We start from the raw sequence: 26,483 nt of genomic DNA on the forward strand, positions 1-26,483 counted from the left end.
GTGGATTTAGAGTCTGTCTCACATGGTCCCCACCGGGTCCATTGTTCCTGGAATATTGTAAGATTTTGCCTGCTGGACAGTCCAAGCAGTGTGTTTTTTCAGAGCCGAAAACAATGAATCGGGTCTGTTGACGAAAAAAATAAATCAGCGCCTTTTAATTTTTGATATTTGATTTATCGCTATTTCACATTTTCTAGCTGAAACTCTGTTCAACTGTTCTGAAGCTGCAGTGAGGATCTGCTGCTTTTCTCTGTGTTATAAAATTGTAAAATGAATATCTTTTGGTTTTGGACTTTTCCATCGCCAGAAAAGGAAGGAAACAGCATTTATTAATTTATTTATTACAATGCACATTTTATAGATAATGCTTCAGTTGTAGAAGTTCACTCACAACAGTTTGCACTCTGCAAACTGCAGGGAAGCAGCTTTGTGTAGTTTTTAATGGATGCAATGAGGACTTTTTCTTTGCTTTAAAATTCTGAGCTGGATTGCACAAGAATTTCCTCTTTCAGCAACAAAAGAAACAAAAAGTCAAGTGTCAGAGCTTCAGAGTTTCTCCTCAAGAAAGGCTGACAGTGACCCAGAGTTCATGGTGTTCACTCGACATCGCTGACAAGTGCTCGGCACTCAACCGCTGAAAGACAGGCTACTGGTTATTGTCTGCTGCTGCTGTGTGTGTGAGTGTGTGAGTGTGTAGGGATTCAAACCGGCAACCCTCCAGTCATGTCTCTGACCATTAAGCCTCAAAGTAGCCCATATATTTGTCTATTGACCTCAATATGTGCAGACAGAGATAAAGAAACAGAGAAGGGACACATTTAACAAAGGTGTCTGGTGTCTACTGGTTTCTGCATGAGTGTGTGTGTGTGTGTGTGTGTGTGCGTGTGTGTGTGGGTGTGTGTATGTTTGTGTGTAGTCCACAGGCAGTGCTCTGTAACCTCAATGTGAGTCAGGAACCGGTTCGACTCATTTCCTGCTCAGAGCTTTGTCATTTAACAATGGACACACACACTCCCACACACACACACCCACACAGGCACACACATCTATTAAAAGACCACTCCCCTCAGGTAGCTGGCTTCTCCCTCCCATGAGCCACTCCTTAGCTCCAAGACACACACAGAAGTATAAGAGTTTGTGTAAGTGGACGTGGGTGAATTATTGAATCGAGGTGGATTCGTATAATTTGCTAAAACGGCTCATTTTCCAAATGAGCCCCATTCAAAACATCTTTAATTTTCCTTCTCATTAAACTCACCCAAGGACACAAGCACCAAGTACATGACCACAATGCTCCTCCGTTTCTTTCTCTGAACCACTCTTACACACACACACACACACGCACACACACACACACACACACACACACACACACTCGCTCACATACAGTATTTCCCTGTTGTAAAGTGTAATAACAGCTGTCCTCGGGCCAGTTACAGCTATCGTAAAGAGACGACAACTCCCAAAACTCATTTACCACACACATACACACGCACACACACACACACACACACACCCACGCACACACACACACGAACACACACACCGTGAACCTGGAGGGAGGCGGACTGGTCTCTGCAGCTCTTACTTTGCCCTTTCTTTCCCTCTCTGTGGCTCTCTCTCTCTCTCTCTCCCTCTTTCTGTCTCACGTCTCTGTTTTCAGCCCGTAAGTGACGTTTGACCACATTTCACAGCTGAAGGTGACAACACACACACCCATATCCGAGCGCACTCTGCAGTGCGTGCGCTCTCCAGTCCCACGGCCGGTGTGTCTGTCCGTGCGGTCGTGAATGAAGGAGGGGAAAACAGACAGAAGTGAAAGTAGTTGTGTGTTCACATTCCTGTAGTTTCTCATTAACTGTGCTTTGAAGCTGATGGACTGAAAGATGCCACGCATGCTTCTTACTGTTGGTTAAGTATTGGACACGCAGGCTGAGGAGGGCTGTTGAAGTGAGCTGCAGGATGGACATGCATGGAGGCTTTAACGTGGGAATGTCAGGAAGTAGCCAGGTTATCTTAACGACTTTGATCGAGGTAAAGCAGCAGGAAACCGTTGGTGCACAACTACGGCAAGAGCACCAGGTCAAAGTTGAGGTGTTGTTTACAAGACTTTAAGTTGTAAACAACTCCCAGATGTCAGCAACTTCATGAGCGCAATGTTATTATCACTGATGGGAATGATGTCCAAAAGTACAAAAATAACGCCCAGGCTGCATCAAACAGCATTCCCCCCTTTAATATACACCTGCCTCTGGACGTAAACCCAGTGACCACAGTGCAAACACAGCTGTAAACACTGTTTCATGTCGGTTTACATCTACACACACGGTCCTGGCAGTAGTGGCGTACAGATGTGGTCTCAGTTTACGCCTGTTATCATTTCAGACGTGGGTTTCACCCTCAGCGGAGCCGCCGTCCTGACAGGCGAACAGAAGCTTGCGTCGTACGCGTAGCTTCGCAGACAGTCTCAGAAATAGGTGCTTTGGTGGTTTTCTGGCCTGCTAGCATGTTATTCCCACTCGTACGTTGCTCCCTTTGTTTGGGTCTCTGCGGTTTCCACTGCTGTGTAATGTGCTCTTTTTCTGTGCTGGCATTGAAAAGTAAATTTCCTCCAGGACAGTAAATGCTATCGTTAGGTATCTTTTGTTGTTCGACAGAACTGTGTCACAACCACAGATAAAAGAGCTTCTTTGACACATTATTTCTTCCATTTGAGATTTTTTTTTTTCCGTATTTGATTTTTATTGGTTTCAGAAGTCCCAGAAACATTTTCCAATTGTTATTTTAGGCGCTTTTTTTCTTCTTTGAACTTGGATGTTTCAGAGGCTTTTTTTTTTTTTTTTTTTTTTTACGTGTGTGTTTATTTGTTTGTCTCTGTCTTTTTTCTCTCCTCGTCTCTGTCGGCCTCTCCAGTATTAGTGCTGTTTCAGGTGGTTCTTTGTGTTTCGGTGAGCTGCTTTTTGTCCGACAGGCTGAACAACTGAAGTGCTTCTGCTGCACAAACACAGGATAGAGCAAATCCGACCCGCCAGTCAGTCAGTAAATCAGTCAGCCAGCCTTTGAACCAGCTTGCTGGACAATTGGAGGAGTCAGCCAGGCAGTTCAGTGTGTCACCAGCCTCTGTGCTGACTTGCTAAGCTAGTTGCTTCAGATTTAACCTACTTACAGCTCTCGGGTGGGATTTTTTTTCCTGAACTCACACTCAGGTTTCCTCCTCTTTTCGCTTCTCTGACTCTTCCCTTCCTCTTAAGGCTTTCTTTCCCTCTCCTTCCCTTTTGTTTTCCATAAATTTTCCTCTCTCCTTCTCCATCTGGCCTTACTTACCTTACATGTGTGCTTCAGTGTGTGTGTGTGTGTGTGTGTGTGTGTGTGTGTGTGTGTGTGTGTGCGTGTGCACATGTCTCTGGGGGTTGATGTTTAATGTGTGTTTGTTCTGCTCTTATCTCGTCCACACCAGACCTGCTTTCCAGTCCAAAACCTCAGCTGTGCCCTGATTGGCTCAGACACAAACTGCCTCCCGTCTACTCTGTGATTGGCCCATTCAAATCCTCCACAATGGACGGAGCATTATTTGATTGTACTCTCCTGGTAATTTATCAGTTAGCTATCAGGGAGCGTGATGAATGGTTTGGTGTCACCGTGTAAAGACGCTCGCTGTCTCCGGTGGCGTGGGGGTACATTCAGGTGCGGGGCTCGCTGCTCCGCCCAAATACAGCCCACCAACTGCCAGCAATCATCCTGACCCCATTCTGTCCAGTATTGATCCCTTTACAGTCCAGGTCCCTTTTGTATAACTCAATGGGTCTTGTCCATCTAGCCTCATTCACATTGTGTGTGTATGATATTTCTAATGCCTTTCAGATCGCTCGCATGATACTTAGATGCTCGGCGAAGAGATCGGCAATAAAATATTAATTGCTTTCTAGATTTTTCCCACTTTGAGTCATAATATGGTTAAAGTTTATACAGGCTGAGTGTCTGTAGTGAGTCAGCCAGTCAGCATTTTTGAGGTCAAGTGTGCAATGAAGGGTGGAGAGAAGCAGCCAGTTGAGACTTGTTGTTTGGGGATTTTACTTAAAAGAAAATACCAGCTGCGCTCTCAGCGCTGAGCCGGGCTGAGTGCCGTCTAAGGGCTCAATAATTACTCCCCCCTGACTCATTGAGAACGACACACTGACATGCGATCTGATCGTGTGGATGGTTTATCGGTTAGTCTTTCGGTGACGTTATAAGCGACCTATGTCTAGAGTCATCTTAAGGCCTTATTGCCAGCCATAAAACTCTTCCGTCTGCTTCAGTTTAGTTTCTCTTTTGTTTGCTTTTGTTGCCACGGGAGAGGAAAGAAGCGGCGATCTGTCATGTTTGACAAAAAGCTGAAGTGTGTCAGTGTTCGCAGACCACTGTGTTTTATGGCCAATTGTTAAATGGGCACCTCTGGTACCAAATTGTATTGTAACCCCACACCGACAGACAGACAGAAAGAAAGGGGTGGACAGGGAGACGGTAAACAGAGAAGTGGGTGTGGGTAGAGGTAAATGGGTGAACAAACACACACAAAAAAAAGGAGGGGATGGTTCAGCTTTCCTGAGAACGAGTGAAATCTGACTCCCTCCGAGACTCGTGGGTGAACTCATTCACAGACAGCATGGGGGGGGGGGGGTTAAAGGAGAGGTGAGGAGGATTTCCCAATTTTCTTTGTGAGCAACGAGCTCTCCTCTCTGTCTCTCTATCATCTACACCTCCTCTTTTCTCCTGCCTTATCTGCCAGTCAGCCAGTCAGTCAGCATGTGAAGTTGCTTTAAATGTCAGCATTTGAATAGTAATAGAGATTAACGATGGAGAGATAGACAGTGAGGGAGAGAAAGCACAGGAGAGGGGTGAATGTCATACAGATAGTGTCTGTGGATGGTTTTGAATCCTGCTAACAGAGCTAACAGCTATCTCTGGACGCACACACGCACCCGGAGCACTGATTACAGTGGTCGGACAAAGAGGAGGATAAAGAAAGTTATGGGGAAAGGAGACATTCGCATTGAGGTGGGATGAACTTTGGGGTTAGGTGTCATGTTGACTGTCAACAGGTCGTTTAGGTGGTTTGATTATGTCATTACCCTGAGGAATTTGCAGCCACATGCAGGAGTAATTCTGACATAGTTTGCTGATTCACACATTAGTTCACCAAAAGAATTAATTGCAAGCTAAAATACCTAAAAATTAAAGTTTACAGGTCCTGAAAATATGAGGATTTGCTGTTTTTCTTGTTTTATATCATTGTAAACTATCATATCTTTTGGTTTTTCCCAGTTAATTAATTGAAAGATAATCATCATACTTACTAATCATGAAAATTATTACTGGAGCATATTAGCTGCTCAGTATCTGGGAGTTTAAAAACTCTGCTAACGATATGCATATAGTAAAGATTTAAGGACATAACAGTAACAAACAATCTTGATATGATCCCTAAATTCTTTTTCTGTGACCAAGATACATACTGAGTGGGACATTTTAGGGAAAAATCGACTAGTTAATCTGCACCGAAACTGCAAATACAGATAAATAACTATATGTGGACCTCACCAAATGTGTCATCACACTGATCCCTGTGAAGTTTGCAGCAGGCATCGTTGCAGCCTTTTCCATGCAGGTGATGCAGCATCCCTAGAAAGAGTAAGAGAGAGTACTTCCCCCTTCAGATTGACACTTTTAATGATAAGCTCGCCACGTGGAACCAAATAGTCTGCTCAAAAAAATGGACACAGCAGCATCAAAAGATGGTTCCTCGCAGCTCAGTCCCCGTTCCTATTGTACTGTGTGACAGCGATACTGCGATGGCGGGTCATTAGCACGTCGTTCACGCCTCATCGACCGCCGATGGTGCTTTTTGTTTGCCGTTGTCCAAGCAGAGATGTGCTTTCAGGTACTACATTCAGCTTCTTTTGTCTTGCAACATAGTTATGAGAGCCTCATTCAGGCAGTAAAAGTCTGTCTAATCACAGTTTTTACAAAGAAAGCACTCAAAATACAGCAAGGGTGCCATTTCTTGGCAACAGCGTTTTAAAGAATCACAGCTCAGTCAGTGAAGTTTTATTTTTAAAAACACGCTCCATCCAGACATATTGGTCAGAGAAATAGCAGCATGCAGCGATTGAGGTCATGGCTTCCTTTCACCGAACAGCCTGTGTGACCCAATCATCCGTTTGTGGAAAATAATGTGGCGCTTGAAAACTGCTTGAGTTTGACTTTGAATTGAAAAGCCGCATTAACCCCGAGAGAGGAGCAGGGTGAGATAGTCAGGGATGGAAGGACGGAAAGGCTCCTCACAGAAGGAAAAACACACATTTCTGTTTTACTGTTACTGTCAATGGAAACTCCTGAATCAGCTGAACACACACATACACACACGCAGACACACACACACACACGCGCTCACACACACGTCTCAGATTCAATTACAGCATTGTGAGATGAAGGAGAAATTCTTCAGCCTTCAGCACTTCCAATTAAACTACCGCTCCGAGTGTGTGTGCGTGCACGCATGCGTGTCAGTCCGGGTGTGTGACGCTGTGCACGTGTCTGTGTGTGTGTGTTGCTGTGCAAGTCGTGTGTATTTGGGTGTGTGATCGTGCGTGCCAGTGTGTATGTTTAACAGGCGAGGTGTGTGTATATGGGTCTTGGCTTTGATGGCGTCGCGCTGCGCTGCAAGGGCCACTGAGGCGTGACGAGTGAGAGTGTGTGTGTGTGTGTGTGTGTGTGTGTGTGTGTGTGTGTGTCAGCCTCTCTGATGTCACCTTGTATCATTTCAGGCTAATTTCACCTATTCTCAGAGAGGGAGAGAGAGAACAAGAGGCAGAGAGAGAACAAAAAAAGTAGAGCCGACAGAGAAAGTAAATGATAAGGTACAACTTTATTAGTGTCCTTGAGGCAGTCGGGGCTCCTCAGTGATGCACACACACAGATTAAAAACAACGAACAGCACAGCAACAGGAGCACACCGTGTAATCTGCCACAGCACAGAGCAAAGTCAAGAGGGCATTAGAGAGGGACAGTGTATGATATGAGACACAGTATAGCATGATCATGTAAAGTGCTATAACCATCGTCTTTGCATCAATGGCCGTCATCCCTTCTCCTTTTTTAAGCCCTCTTCATGCATGTGAGCCAAACACTAGAGCCGTTGTAGTGATTCACTGGTGCGCCAAAGCCGCGGACGATCAGAAATCCGGGCCGGCAGACCTAATTATTAGCTGGGCTCGGCCTGAGTTGCCCTGATTTGGAGGGAGACAGTGTTACTGGGGGTTGGAATTGGATTTAAATGATGTAAGCGTAGTTATTGTCCATGAAAATTCTTTCCGTTTGCAAAATGAGGCTCCTCTTCCTCCTCCTCCTCCTCCTCCTCCTCCTCCTCTCTTCTCTCCCCTTCATGTTGTGTAATTGTGATGCAACCAAACTTAATAGATATTGATCCCCAGTAAACACGTTATTAATGCAGGAAACGACGGAGGGACGGGGACAGAAACACAAGACAAACCGTGCACATGCACATGTTTGCGGTACTATAAAGTGACTCAACAGGCTTGAGGGTGATCTCCCACACATTCATTTCCCTTTTTCCCTCCTTTCTCCATTTCTTTGTCCTCTTCCCTCCTGTTTCAGTCATCCTGTCTTATCTGCTCTGTGCTGATAGCATCTCTTCCCGCACACTGAAACAGAGCTGTGCTGATAAATACTAGACAAAACGAGGGAGAGAGCGAACAGGAGTGTGTACTCTATGCACATGAGAGAAAGAATGTGTGTTATTTGTCTGAGGGAGCGAGATAGCTTTCATGAGTCCTTCAGATTTGCGCTATCTGGCCTCAACCCTGTGATCAGGGCCAAGATGTCATCATATCATCTCACTGGGTCAAGTTATTATCACACTGTAAAACATCATATATGTTAAGCTAATTTTAAGTGAATTTGACTTAATATTGTTTTTTTTTTCCTGAAGTCTTTGGAGTTGAAATGTTGTACTGAATGAATGCTCCGCTCAGGGTTAAACATCGCTAAAGGAAAGCAAGGCCGACTGTAGCAACTTCACGTCTTAAAGTTGGGTTCCTCGAGTTCAGTTAACTCAGTTTACACTTTCAAAGCTCAGACGACTCTGAACTCATTATTCAACCTAAGTGCAGCAGGGCAACCTTTTTAAGTTGAACCAATTTGAACTGATTTACAGTGAATGTGGACAGGTTGGAAAAAAAAAGTGCTGTGGAATAAAAAAAAAAAGCCTTGAGTGTGCAGAGTCTCCGGTGTCATAAAAGTTATGCTGACATGATCTCGAGCCAGTGCGTATCTTTTATGTCTCACATTACATACCTGCATATCTCGCATGCAGCGCTCCGTGACCGTGTATCTGTTAAGATTGTGCGCCTGGATGTGCTCATTTTCTTCATTTCATCCAGGGCAGACGCCCCCCCAGCTCAGAATAAGCAGAATGCAGTAGAGTAAATGTAGTTGAACTAAGACTCATTGTCATGTTGTTCAGTTCCTGAGAGTTTTCTGATCTGTAGCTGTTATTTAAGCATTGATGCAGCACATATTTGTCCTAAAATGTCGGTTTGTTATGTGTAAAGCTTCACTGTAGATATGTTCAGAATTTGAATGCATCGTGGTGCTTTTGCACTTCTTTACTGCTTTCGTAGGACTGGATAATGTTTAGAAGACTCACTTGAAACACTGGCACAATCAATTCGCTGCTCTGTTGCTGTGTGTTAAAGTCTTTAACTATTAATCTGCTCTGAGCTTAAAGAAAAGGGGCAGCTTGGTTGTTTTGCTCGCTGATTTAGCAAATAAGAGCTGATGTCAGAAACTCAGCAGAACCAACTCCTCAAAGCCCTCGTTTGTCTGCGCGGGCGTGTTTTTGCGGTCTGTATCGCCGTTTTATTATTTCCTTCCATTAAGTCATCATCTCATAAATAAAAGGCAGGTTATGAACATCCAGTTTACAGAATGGCGAGTCTCGTTTGAGTGCTCGATCCATCTGTTTCCTTGCAGGAAACCGCTGTTGATCTCTCGAAGTCCTGACTTCTAAACATTTATGCAATTAAATAGCAGACGTGAGTCAAACGAAAACAGCCTATAAGACATTTGCAGTGAGGAGATTTACTTACACGAGACAGTGTCAGAGCATTTACAAACGGTGCCAGCTTGGAGTAAAAAGCTGTCTGACTCCACGTATAGTTGCTTATTTTAATTGACTGCACAACACCAAGGTCATGCGACACTGGTGTGATACTACTTTCTTGAGAAAACTATACTCAGCCTGAGACAGCTGAGGAGGGTTGTTTTGCACAAGGGCAAAAGTATTGACTTAGCATTCCCAGATTCGATAATCAGCCATCTCTTAGTTATAATGGAGTTTCTTTGTCATAATAGATTTTCAGGAAGCGTCTAGAGGAAGAAAAAAAGCACCTCAGACCTTCATTTGATTTAAACGTGTCCCTGGGACTTCCATCTGAGCAGACCGTAGCTGATAGATCTGATTTAATACTGCATATTCTGCAGATTGGTTAGATCACACTGGAGAAAGCAAAGCTAATCAGACGAGCTTCTGTTATACATTCCTGCCATGTTGCCAACTAATAATCTTGATCTAAGCTAATAGCCGAGAAATGAGCGTGGTCCTGTGTTTGGCTGGCGGCCCCCTCGGGGGCTGTCTGCACCCATGTTTCTGAGCAGTTTCGGTCAAAGCGCTTACGCTCGACTCACCTCCTGGAGGTGGAGGTCAATGCAAATCACCACAAAATGATTCTGAGTGACGGTGGCAGATGTTGTGTCTGATGCCATTCAACAATCTCTTAGAAAAGACTGCAGCGGTCCTCTGTGTGTGTGTGTGTGTGTGTGTGTGTGTGTGTGTGTGTGTGTGTGTGTGCGCGCCTGTGTGAGTGAGTGCGTGGCTCCTCTCTCTGCCCTTGAGCCTTTATCAAGTCCTTCTAATTATTTTATTATGCAAATGAGTCGCCATTATTTCATTAGCGAGGCAGCCAATCACAGAAGCTGATTAGGAAGTGATTAGCATGCAGTCGGTTTCTGTCTCTCTCTCTCTGTGTCCTTGTGAATGGAGGAGACCCATCTGGACACACACTCATGCATGTAGTTAGAAAATTGTTGCAGGGATTTGTTGCACATTGTCGTACAGTTAACACATGCGGACAGACACAGTACAAGTACACACTGTGACATGTTTAAAAAAGTCAGAGTCAAACTTTTTTTTATAATAGCAACGAATCAGATGACTGTATAAGACAATGTTAGCGACTAGCTGGTGAGCATAGCATTCGTAGCAGCTGAGGAGTCAGATATTATCGTTAGCGTGCCACTGTTGTGTTTCCAGCTTGTTTCTGCTGCCCCCAAGTGGCCAAAAAAATCACTGATTGCAGGTTTATTTACAGTTTCCTTCCAGTACAGTTACAGGAACAGCTAACCGAATTCAAAGTAGAAGTCACTTATTGTTATAATTGGATTATTTATGCTCAAATATTAAAGAAATAGTCACAGATAGATTGAGTGGTTTCTTTTTTTTTCCAGCAGAGGTAAAATAGGAGTTCAAGGTCTGCTCTTCTCGTTATTGGCAACAATGATTATCTGTCAGATCTGTGTGTCTGCTGGTGTGTGTGTGTGTGTGTGTGTGTGTGTGTGTGTGTGTGTGTGTGTGTGTGTGTGTGTGTGTGTGTGTGTCGGTTTAAGTTGGCAGGACACTGAGGAAAGGGAGAAGTGTTAACTGAGAACGTGGGCGAGCTAACATGAGGTTTGAGTGTGTGCGTGCGCGGCCAGTTTCACACATATTTGGTTTCTGCAGCCCCCCCCTCCCTTTTCAGCACACACACACACACACACGCACACACACACACACACACAAACATGGACACACAGCTACTTTGTTTAGTGTGTTTGCAGCTGAAAGCAGCAGGAATGTCTATCAGAGGTGTGCAGTTGAGAGGAGAGGAATGTTTTTCGATGGAGAAATGTTCTTTTAAAGCAGTCAGTAAAGCGGAATTTAAAACAAGGACATGTTTTTCTTCGCTGCTAAGCCAAGGCAAAATACCTCTTCTACCATGGCACTATATCAGAGCTGAGTGGGACTCTGTGTGTACACAGTTAAAAGCCCACAGCACATATTTTAAAGACGGTGGGTTTAAATCCAATTTTGCTGTACACAGCATACTGCTTTCAGAGGCAGAAATTTCAGAAGAGAGCTTTGAAACTAAATAGAGCTTCTGTATGTATTCTGTAGCTCCAGCGAGGTTAAACAAGGCCAAACAAATGCTGTAGCAGGTAAACCAAGGCTAAGTGCCTCTGCAGTGCCAAAACAACGGCCTAGCAGTATCACCTAAAGAAAACACACAGACTGTCTCAGGCTTTACACTAAACTGATACTGACAAACACGGAAGTATTGCCGCCTTCAGCAGCAGCGCTGAGCACAACACTCCAGTCAGTGAGGGAATTAATTATGTGTCACCTGCAGTATAATCACTACCTCTTTCTTGCTTTTATTAAAGGTAGCTTACTATCGATTGACATTGACATGAATTTTCCTTAACTGTATTAATGACATTCCCCCTAGTTTGTATTTCCAACATGCACTTTCCTTTCAAAGCCCACCGCCCATTCAGGACCAGCTTCACAACGCAATAGCGAGCGCTAACGTGCACGTTAGCATCAAACGTCATACTGGATACTGATGTGTGACAACTGCTTGTCTTGTCACGTCATAGAGTGTAAACTAATCAAAGAGCATGTTAATTAAACAAGTGTTTAAAATATTCCCACCTTGTTAATTAAACTTGAACATCACCTTTAATGAGAGATTGAGCCGTTTGGGAACAAAGACAAACAGTTTAATTGAAGCAAAGCTCTGCTCTTACAAAGAGTATGTATGTAGGTAATGAAAGTACTGTTTCCATCAGACGTGGGTGCTACTGCATGTGGTTCCCTGGCTTAATGTCATCAAATTAAGACATGACTTCAATATTTCTGTGTGCGTACAGTAATAATGCCCCATCTCTCTCCTGTCGCATGCATACAGATGCATGTAGATGCACACAAGCTCTCCTTATTTAGAAGTTTTCTCAAGAGCTGAAATAATCACTGAGAGATTACATAACACAGAGTAATTCAAAACAAACATAATAGCGGAATAATGAAACTACAGGAACGATTTTGTCGTGGTTGCTCAGTTTTAGCTCTCACTTTGGGAGGTCACATAGCAGCAGAAGAACATTCAGTTACTAACAGGAAGCATGGCTGCACTGCTCATCCTATGCACTGGTTTGTAGCTGCAGTATTCCCATACACGTGCACCCCACGGTTACACACTTTGCTCTTTTAACCCATGCAGAGAAATCTACCTGACAGCAAGATGTGAACTGACACACAGACTGTGGGAGACAGGAAGTCCTGGAGTTTTACACACACGCACACACATACACACATACAGCAGCAGCATTGTGTTAGACCTCTGTAGAATTTGATTTTGTACGTCCAAGTCGAGTTTCTAATGGAACTGCATGGAGGATAAAATCGCACGCCGTCTATACTGCGTGCCCTCTGCGTGTCCCAGCGTTTTTCGCATTATGACTGGGGGCGACTTGCTGTGACAAAGACTTAATTGAATTGAATGGGAGCGAGCTGAATGGCACGGCGAGCGGCTGGTTTAAAGAACGATGCCGAGAGATATGTGATCCAGTGCGTCTCTGAGGCTGTGAGTCACAGCCGGCCGCACAGCCGGCAGCCGAAGACAGTCGCTTAGTTTGATGTTAACTTGTTCCTCCTCCGGCGGTGGCTGTCACCTCTTGGTATCCCTCTGTAGCGGGAGCTCAGATCAGTGGGGTATCTGAGGGCCTGTCGTTCTGCTCTCCATCACCGCCGCCGCGGCTCCCTCTAGGACACAGGTAGCAAAGCTGCAGCGCTAACTGAATGCTAGGACATTTATAGTGCTGGCAGCGCCGGTTGCTGATGGTGCCTCATGGTGGCTTGTTCTCTTTACCTCCTTTGTCTGTGCTTCCTTTGTGGCTGTGGATGTTGTATAAACATCCCATCTTGGCGTTGAGGTTTACTGCTCCTCCATGACTTCCACTGGAAATTTACACGTTTCGCAAGATAGAAAAAACAACAAAAAGTTGTTGGCGGTTTGTTTTCTTGATTGACTTTGTCAGCATTATTTCCAGTTTCTATTGTGTGCAGCTGTGATGTTGCAGCTCATCACTTTGTTATGACAATTTGGCTTCAGTCAGTAAATAATGTCCTTTTAAACTATGCAGGATCCTACGTTTTTGTTTCTGGCTGGATGTCGAACTGGGTTTTAGCCAAGAGCTGGGCGATAAATCACCACAGTATTGATATCGCTATAAACTCTTCATTACTGTCAGCAAAATCATCGCTTCCAGTTTCTCAGTCAAATGTGAAGATTTTCTGGCTTTCTTTGTGCGAATATTTTCGGGTTGTCTCTGTTATTCTGCTATTTTCTGACAATTTATAAATCAAACAATAAATTCATCTAGAAAATAGTCTGCAGAATGATCAAAAGTGGAAAAAAAAAGTTAGTTGCAGCCCAAATTATCATATTGAGACGTTTTTTTTTAAATGTTGTGTCCTCCACGTCTTTAAGGCTGCATTAAGGGAATTGTTCTTTTATCCATATCACCCAGTCCTACTTTCGCCAATGTCACGAGAGGCGCAGAGGGCCACTAACACTCGGTGACTGGAATCAGATGGCACCGTGGCTTTTCTTAGCCGTATCTCTCCTGGCCATTTTATTAACACAAGCTGTGCATCACTTGTAGGTCAATGAATCAGATAGCTAGCAGTAGCCAGCATGCTATTTCTATCAGCTATATTGCCAGTACAAGCCACATATCACTGCAAGTTGATTATCTCAGTTAGCCGTCAGGGACAAGTGGCGTCTCTCTGTATTAGAGCGACTTCCTGTTTAAGCGGGGCCACAAGCGGCCAGCTCACACATGGCCGTCCCGAGGCTGCGGTGATGGGCTCAGATGATCAGCTGAAGGCCCCGATGGTTGAGTCAGAGGTGATCCTGACTGGCCTTGAGTGATGACTGTTGGAGCTCAGACTCCTGGTGGTTCGTTAATGAGCTGAGACAGAGGCACGCACAGAAAAAACAGCATAAAGGAAAGACTCAGAAGTTTTACTGGGTAACAACAGAGAGGTATTAATTTTGCATTATAAAGAATTAGATTTAGCTAATTCAGTCAGCAGTCCTATGAGGTGCACTCAATCTTATTGTGTTTCTCTTTGCAGGGAGCTGCTCGTTTGATGAGGGCTTCTCTCAGTGCGACTACCAGCAGGATCCCTACGACGACTTCGACTGGACGCACATCAACACCCAGGAAGTGCCGTACGTCTCGACAGACCTGCCGCAAGGTGAGCCTGGATTTCCTTCCCTCTGTCTTTGCCATCCACAAGTTCAACAGCTCACAGTGAGGCCGTGTAACTCAGCACAGTTTTCCAAGTACTTAAGCTCAACCTTGAAGCATTTGTACTGTACTTGAGAATTGCTATTGTATGCTTTTACATCTACTCCGCTACATTTCAGAGGGAAATATCCCACTTTGTGTGTGTCTAGTCTTTAGCTGTGGCCCCCTTGTCACATTTCAGACGTCTATGAGTTGTTAGCAGCTCCACCTCTCAACTTTTTAGAGGGCTTCATGTAAATATCTGCTTGAGTACACATTGACTACACTACCTTGTTTAATCATTTCCCGACCTGCCACGTCTATTTTATGGCCCTCTATGGGGGCACGAACCCTCAGTTTGGAACCACTGCACTAAACTTACCATGTGAAATAGTCTTTTACTTAAGTTGAGTTTGAATGCAGGACTTTTACTTGTAATGGAGTATTTTTACATTGTTGTATAGTACTTAAAGTAAAGGATCAGGGTACTTTCTCCACCAAGACATCCTCTCTTCTCCTCTCCTCTCCTCTTTAATCAGTTGTTTTTTTCTCCATGATGATGATGAAGGGGAAATTAAATCTTTCTGCCTCAGGGCTGAGGGTCTAATTAACAGAATATGAGGTCATTAATCAACGGCAGGGAACAGGGAAGGTTGCCTACTTTACAATGTTAAAAGCAAAATGTTGTAACAGTAACCAGCTATGCAGTGTTGAGACTTTAAGTGGCTTTACAAAATTAAAACCGCAGAGTAAGAATGTTGACTGGTGTGTGAACAATGGGGTTAACCACAGTGAAGACAACATGTTAAAATATAACAACCACAGACATGCTTGAGTTTCCTCATTTCCCTCTCATCTCCTCTCCTTTCCTTTCCTTTATTCTAATCTCCTTTCCTTGTCTCTTCTCCTTCCTGTCCTCTACTTTCGTCTCCTCTCGTTTCCTCTGTTTTTCTCTTCTACCCTTTCCCCTCGTCTCCCCTTGTACTCTCCTCTCATACTTGGACCGGTAGGCCGGTCTTTCTGGCTGCTCGAACAGCCGATTATACATAAACGAGAGTGAGAGGGACGTGTTGACGGCCCACTTTGATTATGCACCGGCCCACATTCTCCTCATCAACATCCCGCCCATCGTGGGGCGGGGTGATGGACTGTCTTGTGGCCTGGTTGTGGTGGGCTGGTCTGTGTGAAAAAGTCCAGAACCATTTATTAGTCCCAGTCCGTCCCTGTCTCTTCTACTCTAGTTTCCTTTTTTCTTCATTCCTCTCAACCTCTGTCATTTTCTCGTCTCCTTTCCTCTCCTCTCATCTCCTCTCATCTCTCTCCTTTCCAGTGCTCTCATCTCCTTTTGTCTCCTTTCTTCTCATTTCCTCTTTTTTCTGCTTCTATCCTGTCCTATCCTCTCCTACGTTCTCCTCTCCTTTCCTGTCCCCTCTTCTCCTCTCCTTTCCTTTTCTTTCCCCTCACTCCTCTCACCTTATCTCATCTCCGCTTATCTCCTCTCCTCTCCTTCTCTGTTGTGGAAGATTATGACTTTGTTGCCATGACAATGTGATGCCATTATTTATCTCTCATGCTTATCATCATGACAACCCAGCCTCGCTGACATTTAGAGAAAGGTTCAGTTCAACACCGGCGCTTTACGGTTTCCACACAAACACACACATTTCCCCTCAAAATGTGTGTGCTCCTGCTGCCTGGTACGCGGTCTTGCACTAGACAGGTGTGAGGTGCCTTGCCCAATGGTGCAGAGCCAAAGTCTAGCATTTAGTGTTATTAATACCAAGTGGTGTCACTGGGCGGAGTGGGCAGAGTTGGCAGTTTGAAGAGGTTAAATACCTTGCCCAAGAGTGCAGAGGTAATGCCTGGAATTAGCATAGCATTAACGCCCAGAAGCTAGTGGGATGAGCAGGGGCACAGGAAGGGCAAGCCAGGTTAATGGTTTGGAGATGGTGATTGCAAAAGGGGGGTTCAGAGCGTTGCCTAAAGGTGCGGGAGCATGAACTGACATTTGATGTGTTAATAATGCTGGCAGGGTGCGGGACGCTGGTGCTGGATGGAAAACGAGGTTGCTCGGGGGTTTTACAGATACAGCACTTGGCTGGGTTTTGTATTTGGAAGAAATAGCAGGGAATGGGTGAGGGGTTGAGTTAGTGGCTTAAATGCCTTGCCCAGGGACACGCTGGTAATGTCTATTATTAGGATTGTTGTTTTCTCAGGCAATCCTAGCCACTAGTAATTTAGAAGTACTATGGTCTGGCTCGCTGCAGTCTCCCTGAGGGCATGGCGTGATTTAAAGCATAGCAACTAAACCTTTTTGGCTTTTGACCCCTGAAAACAAAGAGATAGCTACCCCCCTCATTTAGGGGAAGGTCTTAAGAGCATTCGCCATTTCAAAGACCTTTGGGAGTGAGTTTATTTTGCTGATTAGTAGTTCAAAGGATTATATATTGTCAAAGGTATTGGCAGAAGAAAAGAAGTCATCTAAGGGCTTTACGCGGAATCGTTTTAGAGTCATTGGATAGCTCAGCCAACAATTACACTTTTGTTCCTTATATCCCACATTGATTTGTCACAGTTACTAATCACCATTTATGCTTAAGGCAGTACTGAGTGTGGAGGGATGGTTTGGCAGTTTTCGTAATGGAGATAAAACTATTCTATGTAATCTCTCTGGGGGTTGATGTTGGCGCTCGCCGCCATGGCAAGGTCTAGATGCTACGCTGGCAATGTGCGCTGCGCCAGTTGAACATTCATGGGTTGGGCCTCTGTGGCTCAGTGGACTAAAGCAGATACTCTTGACTCATAATGCTGTCAGCCAGTACCACTCTAAACCTATTTGGCATGCCGTTTGCTCTATGTGTCTCGTTTTCCTCTTGGTCCTCTTTCCACAGTGTAAAGTGTAATAAGGGAGGAGGAAAAAAAGGCGTTCAAACAGCAGCAGAGCGGGTCTCTTGTCCACTGGATGTTTTAAGAATGAGTGAATAATGATGGAGAGAGATGTCACGATTCTGAAGCCGCGATACAAACGGCCACGGTGTCGAGTCGCGGTTCGGTCTTCCATTTCTCAGCTAACACTATAACACATGTAAATCCTGGAATATGAAAATACTTGTCGATTTTGTCAAATTATACCAGAGTAACTAACTGAAATCTCAGCTTTTAAGACACCACAGCTTTGGTTCTTTTACTGTAAAACTGACTTAACATGTCAAAAAACTCAAACTTAACACTGTTTCCCATTTTCTGTTCAAACCGGACTCCTTTCTCATCCGTAAACTAAAGTTATGTCGGGGTAAACAGCCGCCTGCCTCTGTAAACTGACTGTGTTCGACACGGTGCGTTCAGGTGCTGCTCGTAAATTACCCTCCGCATTCCATTCACATCCAACTTTTCAAAGACTTGCTCTTAGTTGAGCTGTAGACTGGTCTTAAGAGAAGACTTAGTTATTTATGGTAACTTAGATAATATGTAGACTTGTAAATCATGCGGTCGCTCAAAAACCTAAATGAAACAGATACATCTTAAAGACAAGTTTTATAAAAATCGCAGGACAGGAAGATTTAACGGTGAGGGGACGATTATTCCACACTCTGGGAGCAATGGAAGCACTCGATCACTCTTGGATTTTTAACAGGGAACTTGGGACGACAAGCAGCGATTGATAAATTAATCCGAGAGGCCTGAAAATGGAATACAGGCCGAGGAGACACAAGCGGTTTTGGTCCTTACAGTGCATCAAAAACAGCGACATGATCTTCTATACTTGACGAGTTTTAGTGAAAAGCAGCTTTTGGTGAGTCTTGTTCCTTCATTGTGGGTGAGCTGGATGTTTTTACTCATCTAAGAGGTTGTCAGCTATTTTGCTGCCATAAAATGCTGAAAGTGAAACTCTCGTTAGCTGTTATCCCAACAGCAGGCTGTTACTGTTTTTGCTGAAGAATACTGTCCTCTGTCTACCAAGCCGCCGCCGCTGCCGCTGCTGCTGTTGTTGTTGTGTGACATATCTAGGTCTTAAGGCTGTCACAGGGGTATTTTTAGCCTCATCGTTATATTTTGTCGTCATTCCATTAGCGGCCATTTTAGACTTTGGCAGTTCAAAGACATCAGCCATTTTAGAAACTGGCAGACTTCAGGTGTCAGATGTTCTTGGCATCACAAGGTGTGCTTTCTTAGCATGGGTGTTGTATCAGTTTCATGTACTGTCAGTCTTGTATTACTCATATTTTCCGATGCTATTTCTGTCTCAGATTATTGTTCTGTCCTTGTAGGCTTTGAGTGATTTCTAAAATATTATTGAATATTAATTCGGCATGCAGGGGTAATTGGACACTGCTGATAGCCCTTCTTTTTTTAAAAAAAAAACAGATATTATTAAGCTATTCTTCTCATACCTAATCCACTTGTTGTGATTTTGCAGCAGGCTGTGCTATGATTAGCTGAATTGCTAAAGGTTATATTTTTGCCATGTTGTGCGTGTTGTGACATATCTGGGTCTCTGACTGATAGAAGTATTTTTAGCTGGCACACCATCTTGGCAGCCATCTTAAAGGCACTTTTCTCATGTCACCATCTTAGCATCAGTGCCAAACATGAAGGAACAGGAGTGACATCCATCGTGTGTTCATTTTGGATGGATTCAGATTGCAGATTTGGTGATAGAGGACGGTGCTAGCCTGCTCTTTTTTTTTTCCCAATCTGATTGGCTGTAGTCCAGTTTGGACGTTCCCATTTTCAGACTTGTCGGTGACATTCAGAACCAGGAAGTAGGATTATGTTTATGCTGCTATGGCTGAAATAAGTGTGTGTGTGTGTGTGTGTGCGCATGTGTGTGTGTACATAGAGGCTTGATGCTGGGGTGGTAATAACAGAGGAAGAGAAGAGAGAGATGAAGAGAGAGGAAGGGCCAATCCAATAACTAGGATACAGTGTTTGGTTTTGAAAAGCTGATGTGTGCGTGTCCATGCACGCTGGTGTTTGTGTGCGCTAGTTGAAAGCCTGTTATGTTCTGCTGTATTCTGCAGAGAAAAGTGTTTTTCTCACAGTAGATTAGCTGAACAATAAGTGATAATCACTATTGTCCTACAGCTCATTGTATGGAGCATATTGTTTATGGAATAATATGCAAATAGAATTAACCAGTTCGGATGGAGGGCCGCGTTTGTTTAACTGGAGCACAGATATTGTGTTGCATGATATTACATTGAATGCAGAGTATGTATTCTGCTCTTTTCTATCCTACTCTGTTCTCATCTGTCCTCTTTTACTGTATTATGTTCTATTCTATTCTATTTAGGGTCACACCTAACAGTGTAGTTCTTTTTATTATTGAATAATCTGCCAGTTCTTATTTAAATGACTCAACTGTGTCATGTGGAGTGGAAAAACACCCATCACAGTTTCCCAGAGGCCACAGTTATAGCTTCGTAGTTGTTGTTTTTGTCTGTCTGACAGTCCAAAACCTAAAGGCATTCAATGTGCAACAATATAGAACAGAGAAAAGTTAAAAATCCTCGCATTTTAGAGGCTGACACCAACATATGTTCAGCATTTTTTGCATGAGAAGTGACATTTTTGATTAACTGACTGTCAGAGATTCACTAACCAGTTAACTGACGTATTGTTTCAGCTCCGGTTCTATTCAGTCCTGTTCTACAAATAGAATTAAACACTATCATGGCTACCTTCTCTCTGTTTGTGATGAGCCAATGTGGGATTAGACATCAGGCAGGAAAGGATCACATTTCATCATATTTCATTGGAACAACATCTGGTTGAAGTCTGAACTGATTACTGGAACATCTGGATGGGCTGACCGACTGTCCTGTCAGCACTCCCAGATTAGGTATTATTTCGATCTTCATTTCCTGCAGTCAGCTGCTATAGGTACAAGGTACAGTACTCAGTAGTGACAGCAGGCATATCAAAGTACCTGATGCACATTTACCATCAGCGGTGACTGAAAATGCTCTCCAGAGTCCCATCATATCACAATAACAAAACTTTTTTTGTGTTTGAAATCTGCTTAGAAAGAAGGACCATAATGCAAACACAACCAGTAAAATATAACACAGAGGATAACTATAAAAAAAAATGCAGCTATTCATCCGTCACTGCTGGGTAGTCGCAGGTAATGATAGGAGCCTGTGCACACTGCAGCGACCGGTATCAACATGGCATGCCATTTGGGCTGCAAACTGGCCACTTTGCATTTTGATCAAGTTTCAGGGTATAAAGAGGGGCAGGGAATGAAGAGAGTAGAGGGTGGAACAAAGGACTTAAAATAAGGAATATAAAAGAAAGAAGTCTTCTCTTCTCTTCTCTTCTCTTCTCTTCTCTTCTCTTCTCTTCTCTTCCATTTTCTGTCTCTATTTGTTGTTGGCTTGCTGAGAAACAGCCCCACAATCACAAAGGAGAAACAAATGACACAGTCGTTGGAACAGGGGTTTGTTTTATGTGTCTTGGGCGGGGGGGAGGGGAGGGGAGGGGACCGATGACTTGTTTTTGCACTGTAAGCCAAAAAGGAAAGAGAGGAGAGAGAAGCAGAAGTGAGTAAAAACATGCAAACACAAAGGGAAAGAATAAAGCGTCTTTTGGGGGGTTTCGTTCGCATGACAACAAACTCACTGCTTGAAAGTGTCTTTCTCGCAGAGGGAAAGCCAAACTCATAGGTTGGAGTTTAGTATATAATCTGCGTGACTCAAATACAGTGTTGTCACAGGAGAATGTCCCGGTTTCCTGGTTGGCTTACTGTAAAATGCCTTGGTGCACATCAGACACAACGCACACAGTCATGGATATGTTTGACTGTCAGAGAGACAGAAAGGGATGAACAGTGATTTAGATTCAAGACTCAGTGATTTTTATTCATCACATGCACATCACAGGATGTATAGTGGAATTTAAAGTGGTAAGCATCACAAGAGTGTGAAAATCAATGTACAATAAAGATAAAAACACCAAATATTAACCAAATAGTACAACAAAAGCAGAGTATGCAGTAGGATACCTTCGATTTACTCACCAGTGGTCTTAATCTTAGGGGAGGAGTTAAGAATGAATAAATGCTATGTGGAAGTTATGACAGGTAAAATAAAAAAAAAAGAGGTAATGGAAAAACATCTGTAATTTTCCAATTCGCAGACCTGTTGCAGCTGTCTGTCTGCAGCTGTTCATTCTCCTTCAGCGTGGATTATGTTTAAAATACACAGTAGCAGGGAGAGCTGGTTCGCTCCTGTAGGTGCATGTAACACAGGCAGCGGGCATCCGGCCTACTCTTTGGCAAGTCCGGTCATAATACTCACTGTGTCTACACTAACTACCCCCTCAGAGGGCAGCATTGCTAGTCTGTTCAAGCAGTGAACTTCAGCAGGTATGTGGTGCACAAGCACCAACAGCTGCCAACACAAATGAGATGATTCATAGGTCATGATTCACAAACACGTTGACCCTGATACACTTGGCATTACATGTGAATTTGCTTTTTTTTAATCTTTGGTGACCTCTTCCTTGCCTCTGCGTCCAGGTTCCTACATGTATGTGGACGTCTCTCAGTATGACGTCGGGGAGAAGGCCAGGTTTCAGCTGCCGGTCATGAAGGAGAATGACACTCACTGTATTGACTTCAACTATCTCCTCACCAGCCCCGACGGCTCCAGCCCCGGCACCCTCAACGTCCTGGTGAAGGTAATGAGAGCATACACAATAAAACAGAGCATAATAAAGATACAGCCATTTATTTGCCTGAAACTGATTGTACTGGTTCCATTTAGATGGTATTACCTTCCTAGTAAACAAGCTGTCCTTATCTTGTTAGCTTTGAGGCATTAGCATTGTTACTGTACACCTGTGGTGCCCCCTACCCGTTATTCAGGCCCCTTCCTGCCCCCATCAAATACAATGTAGGCTAATTGTTTTCTCTGAATGTAAAATGGAACATTTTGGTACACAGACAATGTCTGAATGCCTCCACATGGCAGTTTGGACTGTGTGAGGCAAAGTTTGATTTCACGAGACTCAAGCTGGGTTTCATTATATTATTATTTTCCTTCAAAAAGCAGCTTTAGATGAGCTAAAGCTTTCTCTTTGTCACAATGGCTGATCATGACCAGAGCCTCTTCAGTTAAAACAAAACAAGATTTATGGGAAATGTGGTCTGTTATTTGTGAAACCAATGCAGCTAGCATGCGACAGAGGCAGCCGAGGGCCATGTCTTAACCAAGGGGTTGTGTAAGGTTTCTCAATTAAGCATTAACAAGTAAATTTACAATAAAACATTGTCTTTTAAAGTCTTTGTGTTTAGATTATGGTGTAAGATTATGATGTGTTGTAGGACAGCTACCAAAGAGGAAGGTGTGGGGGATGGACTCTAACACACGGATCGCTTCATTTTATGATGCAACGCTCCGAGCATGTCGTTCCCTCCACTTCACTTGTTTCCAAAACACTCCTGTCCTCTCATCCTAAGCTTCCTTACAATTTGTGGAAGCGGTTAGAAAACACATTAACAGAAGATTGCCATTTTACTGGTTCTGCCATTTCCTGGTTCTGAGCAGCAGGGGAGCATTATGAGTAGGAAGACTGCCCTTCAGTCTGATGACACAAAGTCAAACCCACATCCCTGCAGAAAGCTTCCCTGCAAAACAGAGCTCCTGCCAGCCTGGAGGTGGTGGTGTACAGCTGAGAGGGACAAGCACAAAAAAATTATTTAGTGTAATTTAACACCTCTCAGTGTGACGGAGAGGGTCCATCAGGAAATACAAAGGACTGCTTTTAGGTTCAGCTATCTTGTGGCTGATATGTTTTACACTGTCTTGTGTTATTTCTAGGTAAACAAGGGTCCACTGGCCAACCCCATATGGAACGTGACATCCTACACTGGTAAAGACTGCCTCAGAGCGCCGCTCAAGCTCTCATTTCTCAACTTATTCTGACGGTGCTGTGATTTTTTGCACTTACGTGTTGACTGTAATGCTTTGCAGGTAAAGACTGGCTGAGAGCTGAACTCGCCGTCTCCACCTTTTGGCCCAATGAATATCAGGTAAGTCCTTTAATAACAACCAACGGGCGTGTTTATGCACTATTCCTTTGTCGTGTGCGTACTTCTTTATTTCCACTCCGTGCGTGCGTGCGAAGACACAAACAACACACACATACAAAGAAATCTGAACAAATGCTGCGAGGCAGGCAGCTGATTTATTTATGTTGACTGAGGCTCAGGAGGTGACAATTAGGCAAGAGAGACCCTGAAAAAAAAGGAGATGGGTGTGTGTTTGCATGTATGGGCATGTGTCACCATGCTGGACACTGATATTGTTGACAGTGTTGTATTTTGTTGTTGTGTGACTGAACGTAATCGTCACTGAGGTAGAAATCATTGCAGGACTGATGAAGTAGATTCATTGATATTGAACATGTGTGTTATTTCAGTCAGCATGATGTGTGTGTGTGTGTGTGTGTATGCTGGCTGGTGCTGACAGATGTGTGCATGTTGCGGGATAGCTTGTCTCTGAATGTCGTTGCAGGCGTGCGCACACACTGATCATGTTAACACACACAGCCTGGGGACCCCATAATATTACTGTAAGGCGAAGTGTGAAAGCATCCTCCAAATGGCCCATCTGGAGCCCAAATGGCCCTTAGTGACTGTGGGAGGAGATCACCAGCATGAAACTCGTGTGTCAACATGTTTTAATTGAACATAATCATCCTGGTTTGCTGAGGCTTATGTAGGTTTTTCAGGCTATGAAACAGGTTATTGGATTTCAGGTTATGAAGCTATTCTGTCATGTTCAAACATGTTTCAGTGTTAGCACTTTAGCTTGAGCTGTAATGAGACTGGTCTCACCAGGGGAAGACGAGGCTCATGCAGACTCATGTAGTGAGACAGACAGACACACACACACACACACACACACACACACACACACACACACACACACACCTACGCAGCACTATGTAGGTGGTAGGTATTTATTTTTCATTTTAGTTTTTATCCTTGACTGTCACTACACCAGCCTCAGATTTTAATTTGTACTTTATTAGAGCTGCAACAATTAATTGATGGACAGAAAATTTGTTAGCAACTTTGAAAATCAATGAACTGTTTCAGTTTTTGTAAGCAAAAATGGCAAAAATTTAACAATACCATTGTCAATACAACAGGGGTTTGCTTTCAGCCCATGACCTACCATTAAGAGACAGTTTTGGCCCTTCAAGAGGACAGTTTGGGCCACCTGCTTTAGAGGAAGCAGGCGCTTAAACCCGGCTGGCATTTCTCACGACTGAGAGGATTCAGACACTAGAAACGCTCCTCGCCTGTCGATTTCAACATTTTGGATTCAGTGTCCATACGTGCATACATCATAGTGATATATGCCATTTGTTGATAAGAGGATATACGCTACCAGCCCTGCTCTGGAGTGATTATATGTCAACCCTCAGCCTTCAGCGTTTCAGACTTGTTTTGCCCATGTGAGAACTTGTAAACCTAAGCTATCAGTAATCCTGCCTCACTCTGAGGACAGCCAGTCAGTGAGTGAGCGCTTGACACCTGCATGATGGAAACACTATCTCCTCAGAGATGACCACCATCGGGTCCATGAATCACAGAATGCAAAGGGTCTCACGGTTGATAATTAAATTCAACAAGTAAACAAAATGAGCAATGACTTGCATCCAGTGACCCGAGACGTTGTGGTCATCGATCATCATTGAAAAAGTGCTTTCTCAAGTACGTGATCATTAGACCGTATTCAGCCCTGATGTCACGCTCAGGCTGGGAAGCTCTCGTGCTGTTATCATAAGGTTAATGTCGTACTGTTGTTTTCCAGGTTGAGAGCTGTATGGTGGGAATCTGACAAATCGTTTACCGCGTCCCAATTAATCAGTAACTTAAAAGGCTATATAATTTCACCGAGGGACATCTGGCCTGGCTATATTTAATGTTAAAACAGCGTATTTGATAGCCCATTAGCTACTGTTTGACAACGGCTTACGATAGCATTCAACTGCTTCTTAGTTTCCAATGATTGAATGCTAATGTTAGCTGTTGTCTAACAGAAGCTAACTGGTAATCAAATATATTGATTCACCTTGAACTATGGTCCAATATCCCTCTGGATTTTCACTATCTGTTGTCTTTTCAGTCGTTGATCAACCAGGAAGCGATAACAATATTTCACATTCCCTTCATTCATTTTCCTTATCATTATCCTTTTTGACAGATCATGAAACTTTCATTAGACTCGTTTCAACTGACCCGAGACACGACTCAGCAACAGCTCTGGTTTTTAATAATGAAGTTAATACTTTATACAAAAAGTTTACTTTGCAGAAAGCTTACATTCATACATCTGCACACACACACACACACACAAATGTGCACACAAAGGAGGAGAAGCCATTAGGTCATGTTATGGCTCCCAAAACGAATGTGGGTATAATGACGAGCAGCGGTCAGCAGACAGGAGAGGCAGGCAGAGAGACAGGCGAGCCGGTCTTCAGACAGACCGAGATGAAGGTATTAAAAGTCAACTGATGTCTTTCTGCTGTGCTCCGCAGTGAGCTATGAGTGAAAGATGATAGGAGAGAGAGACAAGATAGATTGGGAGGGGAGGGAGACAGACAGGGGGGAGAGTGTGACAAGCAGGGGATGATAAGCTATGGGTAAACAGTTCACGGCAGATTTCCTCTTACAGGTGATGAATGACAACAACTGCTCACCCCCCTCGCTCTCGTTCTCCCCCCGTCTCTCTTTTTGATAGCGACCTCCTCTCCTCCCTCCTCTTCCTCTGTTCATTACAGAGCTCCTCTCTGAGTAAACACTGTTCGAAAACAGAGAAGGCGAGCGAGGGACAGAAAGAGAGAAGTTAGGGCAGAGAAATGGCTGGAAAGAGGGGTAATGATGGGAGGGATAAAGAGCGGAGGGAGTCGGAGGGCTAGCGTGAAGGAGGAGGGTGGGAGGAAGAGATAAATGAGGATGAGGAGAGGAGTTCAGACCATCAGCCGATGAACCGAGATGGTGGTAAATGTAA

The 26,483-nt window shown here is 43.9% G+C and overlaps 1 protein-coding gene across 27 annotated transcripts in view; it reads left to right on the forward strand.

The window, feature by feature from the left end:
* ptprk (protein tyrosine phosphatase receptor type K) overlaps positions 1–26,483 on the forward strand; it is a 105,741-nt gene that overhangs the window by 27,926 nt on the left and 51,332 nt on the right. For all 27 annotated transcript variants that reach the window (XM_076755449.1, XM_076755455.1, XM_076755454.1 and 24 more), the window contains 4 exons: positions 14,297–14,419; positions 21,974–22,134; positions 23,277–23,328; positions 23,430–23,488. In XM_076755449.1, coding sequence (XP_076611564.1) covers positions 14,297–14,419; positions 21,974–22,134; positions 23,277–23,328; positions 23,430–23,488 — 395 coding nt within the window. The remainder of the gene's footprint in view (positions 1–14,296; positions 14,420–21,973; positions 22,135–23,276; positions 23,329–23,429; positions 23,489–26,483) is intronic.

This window comes from Chaetodon auriga, chromosome 18, assembly GCF_051107435.1.
Source record: "Chaetodon auriga isolate fChaAug3 chromosome 18, fChaAug3.hap1, whole genome shotgun sequence".
In the NCBI taxonomy this organism is placed as follows: Eukaryota; Metazoa; Chordata; class Actinopteri; order Chaetodontiformes; family Chaetodontidae; genus Chaetodon; species Chaetodon auriga.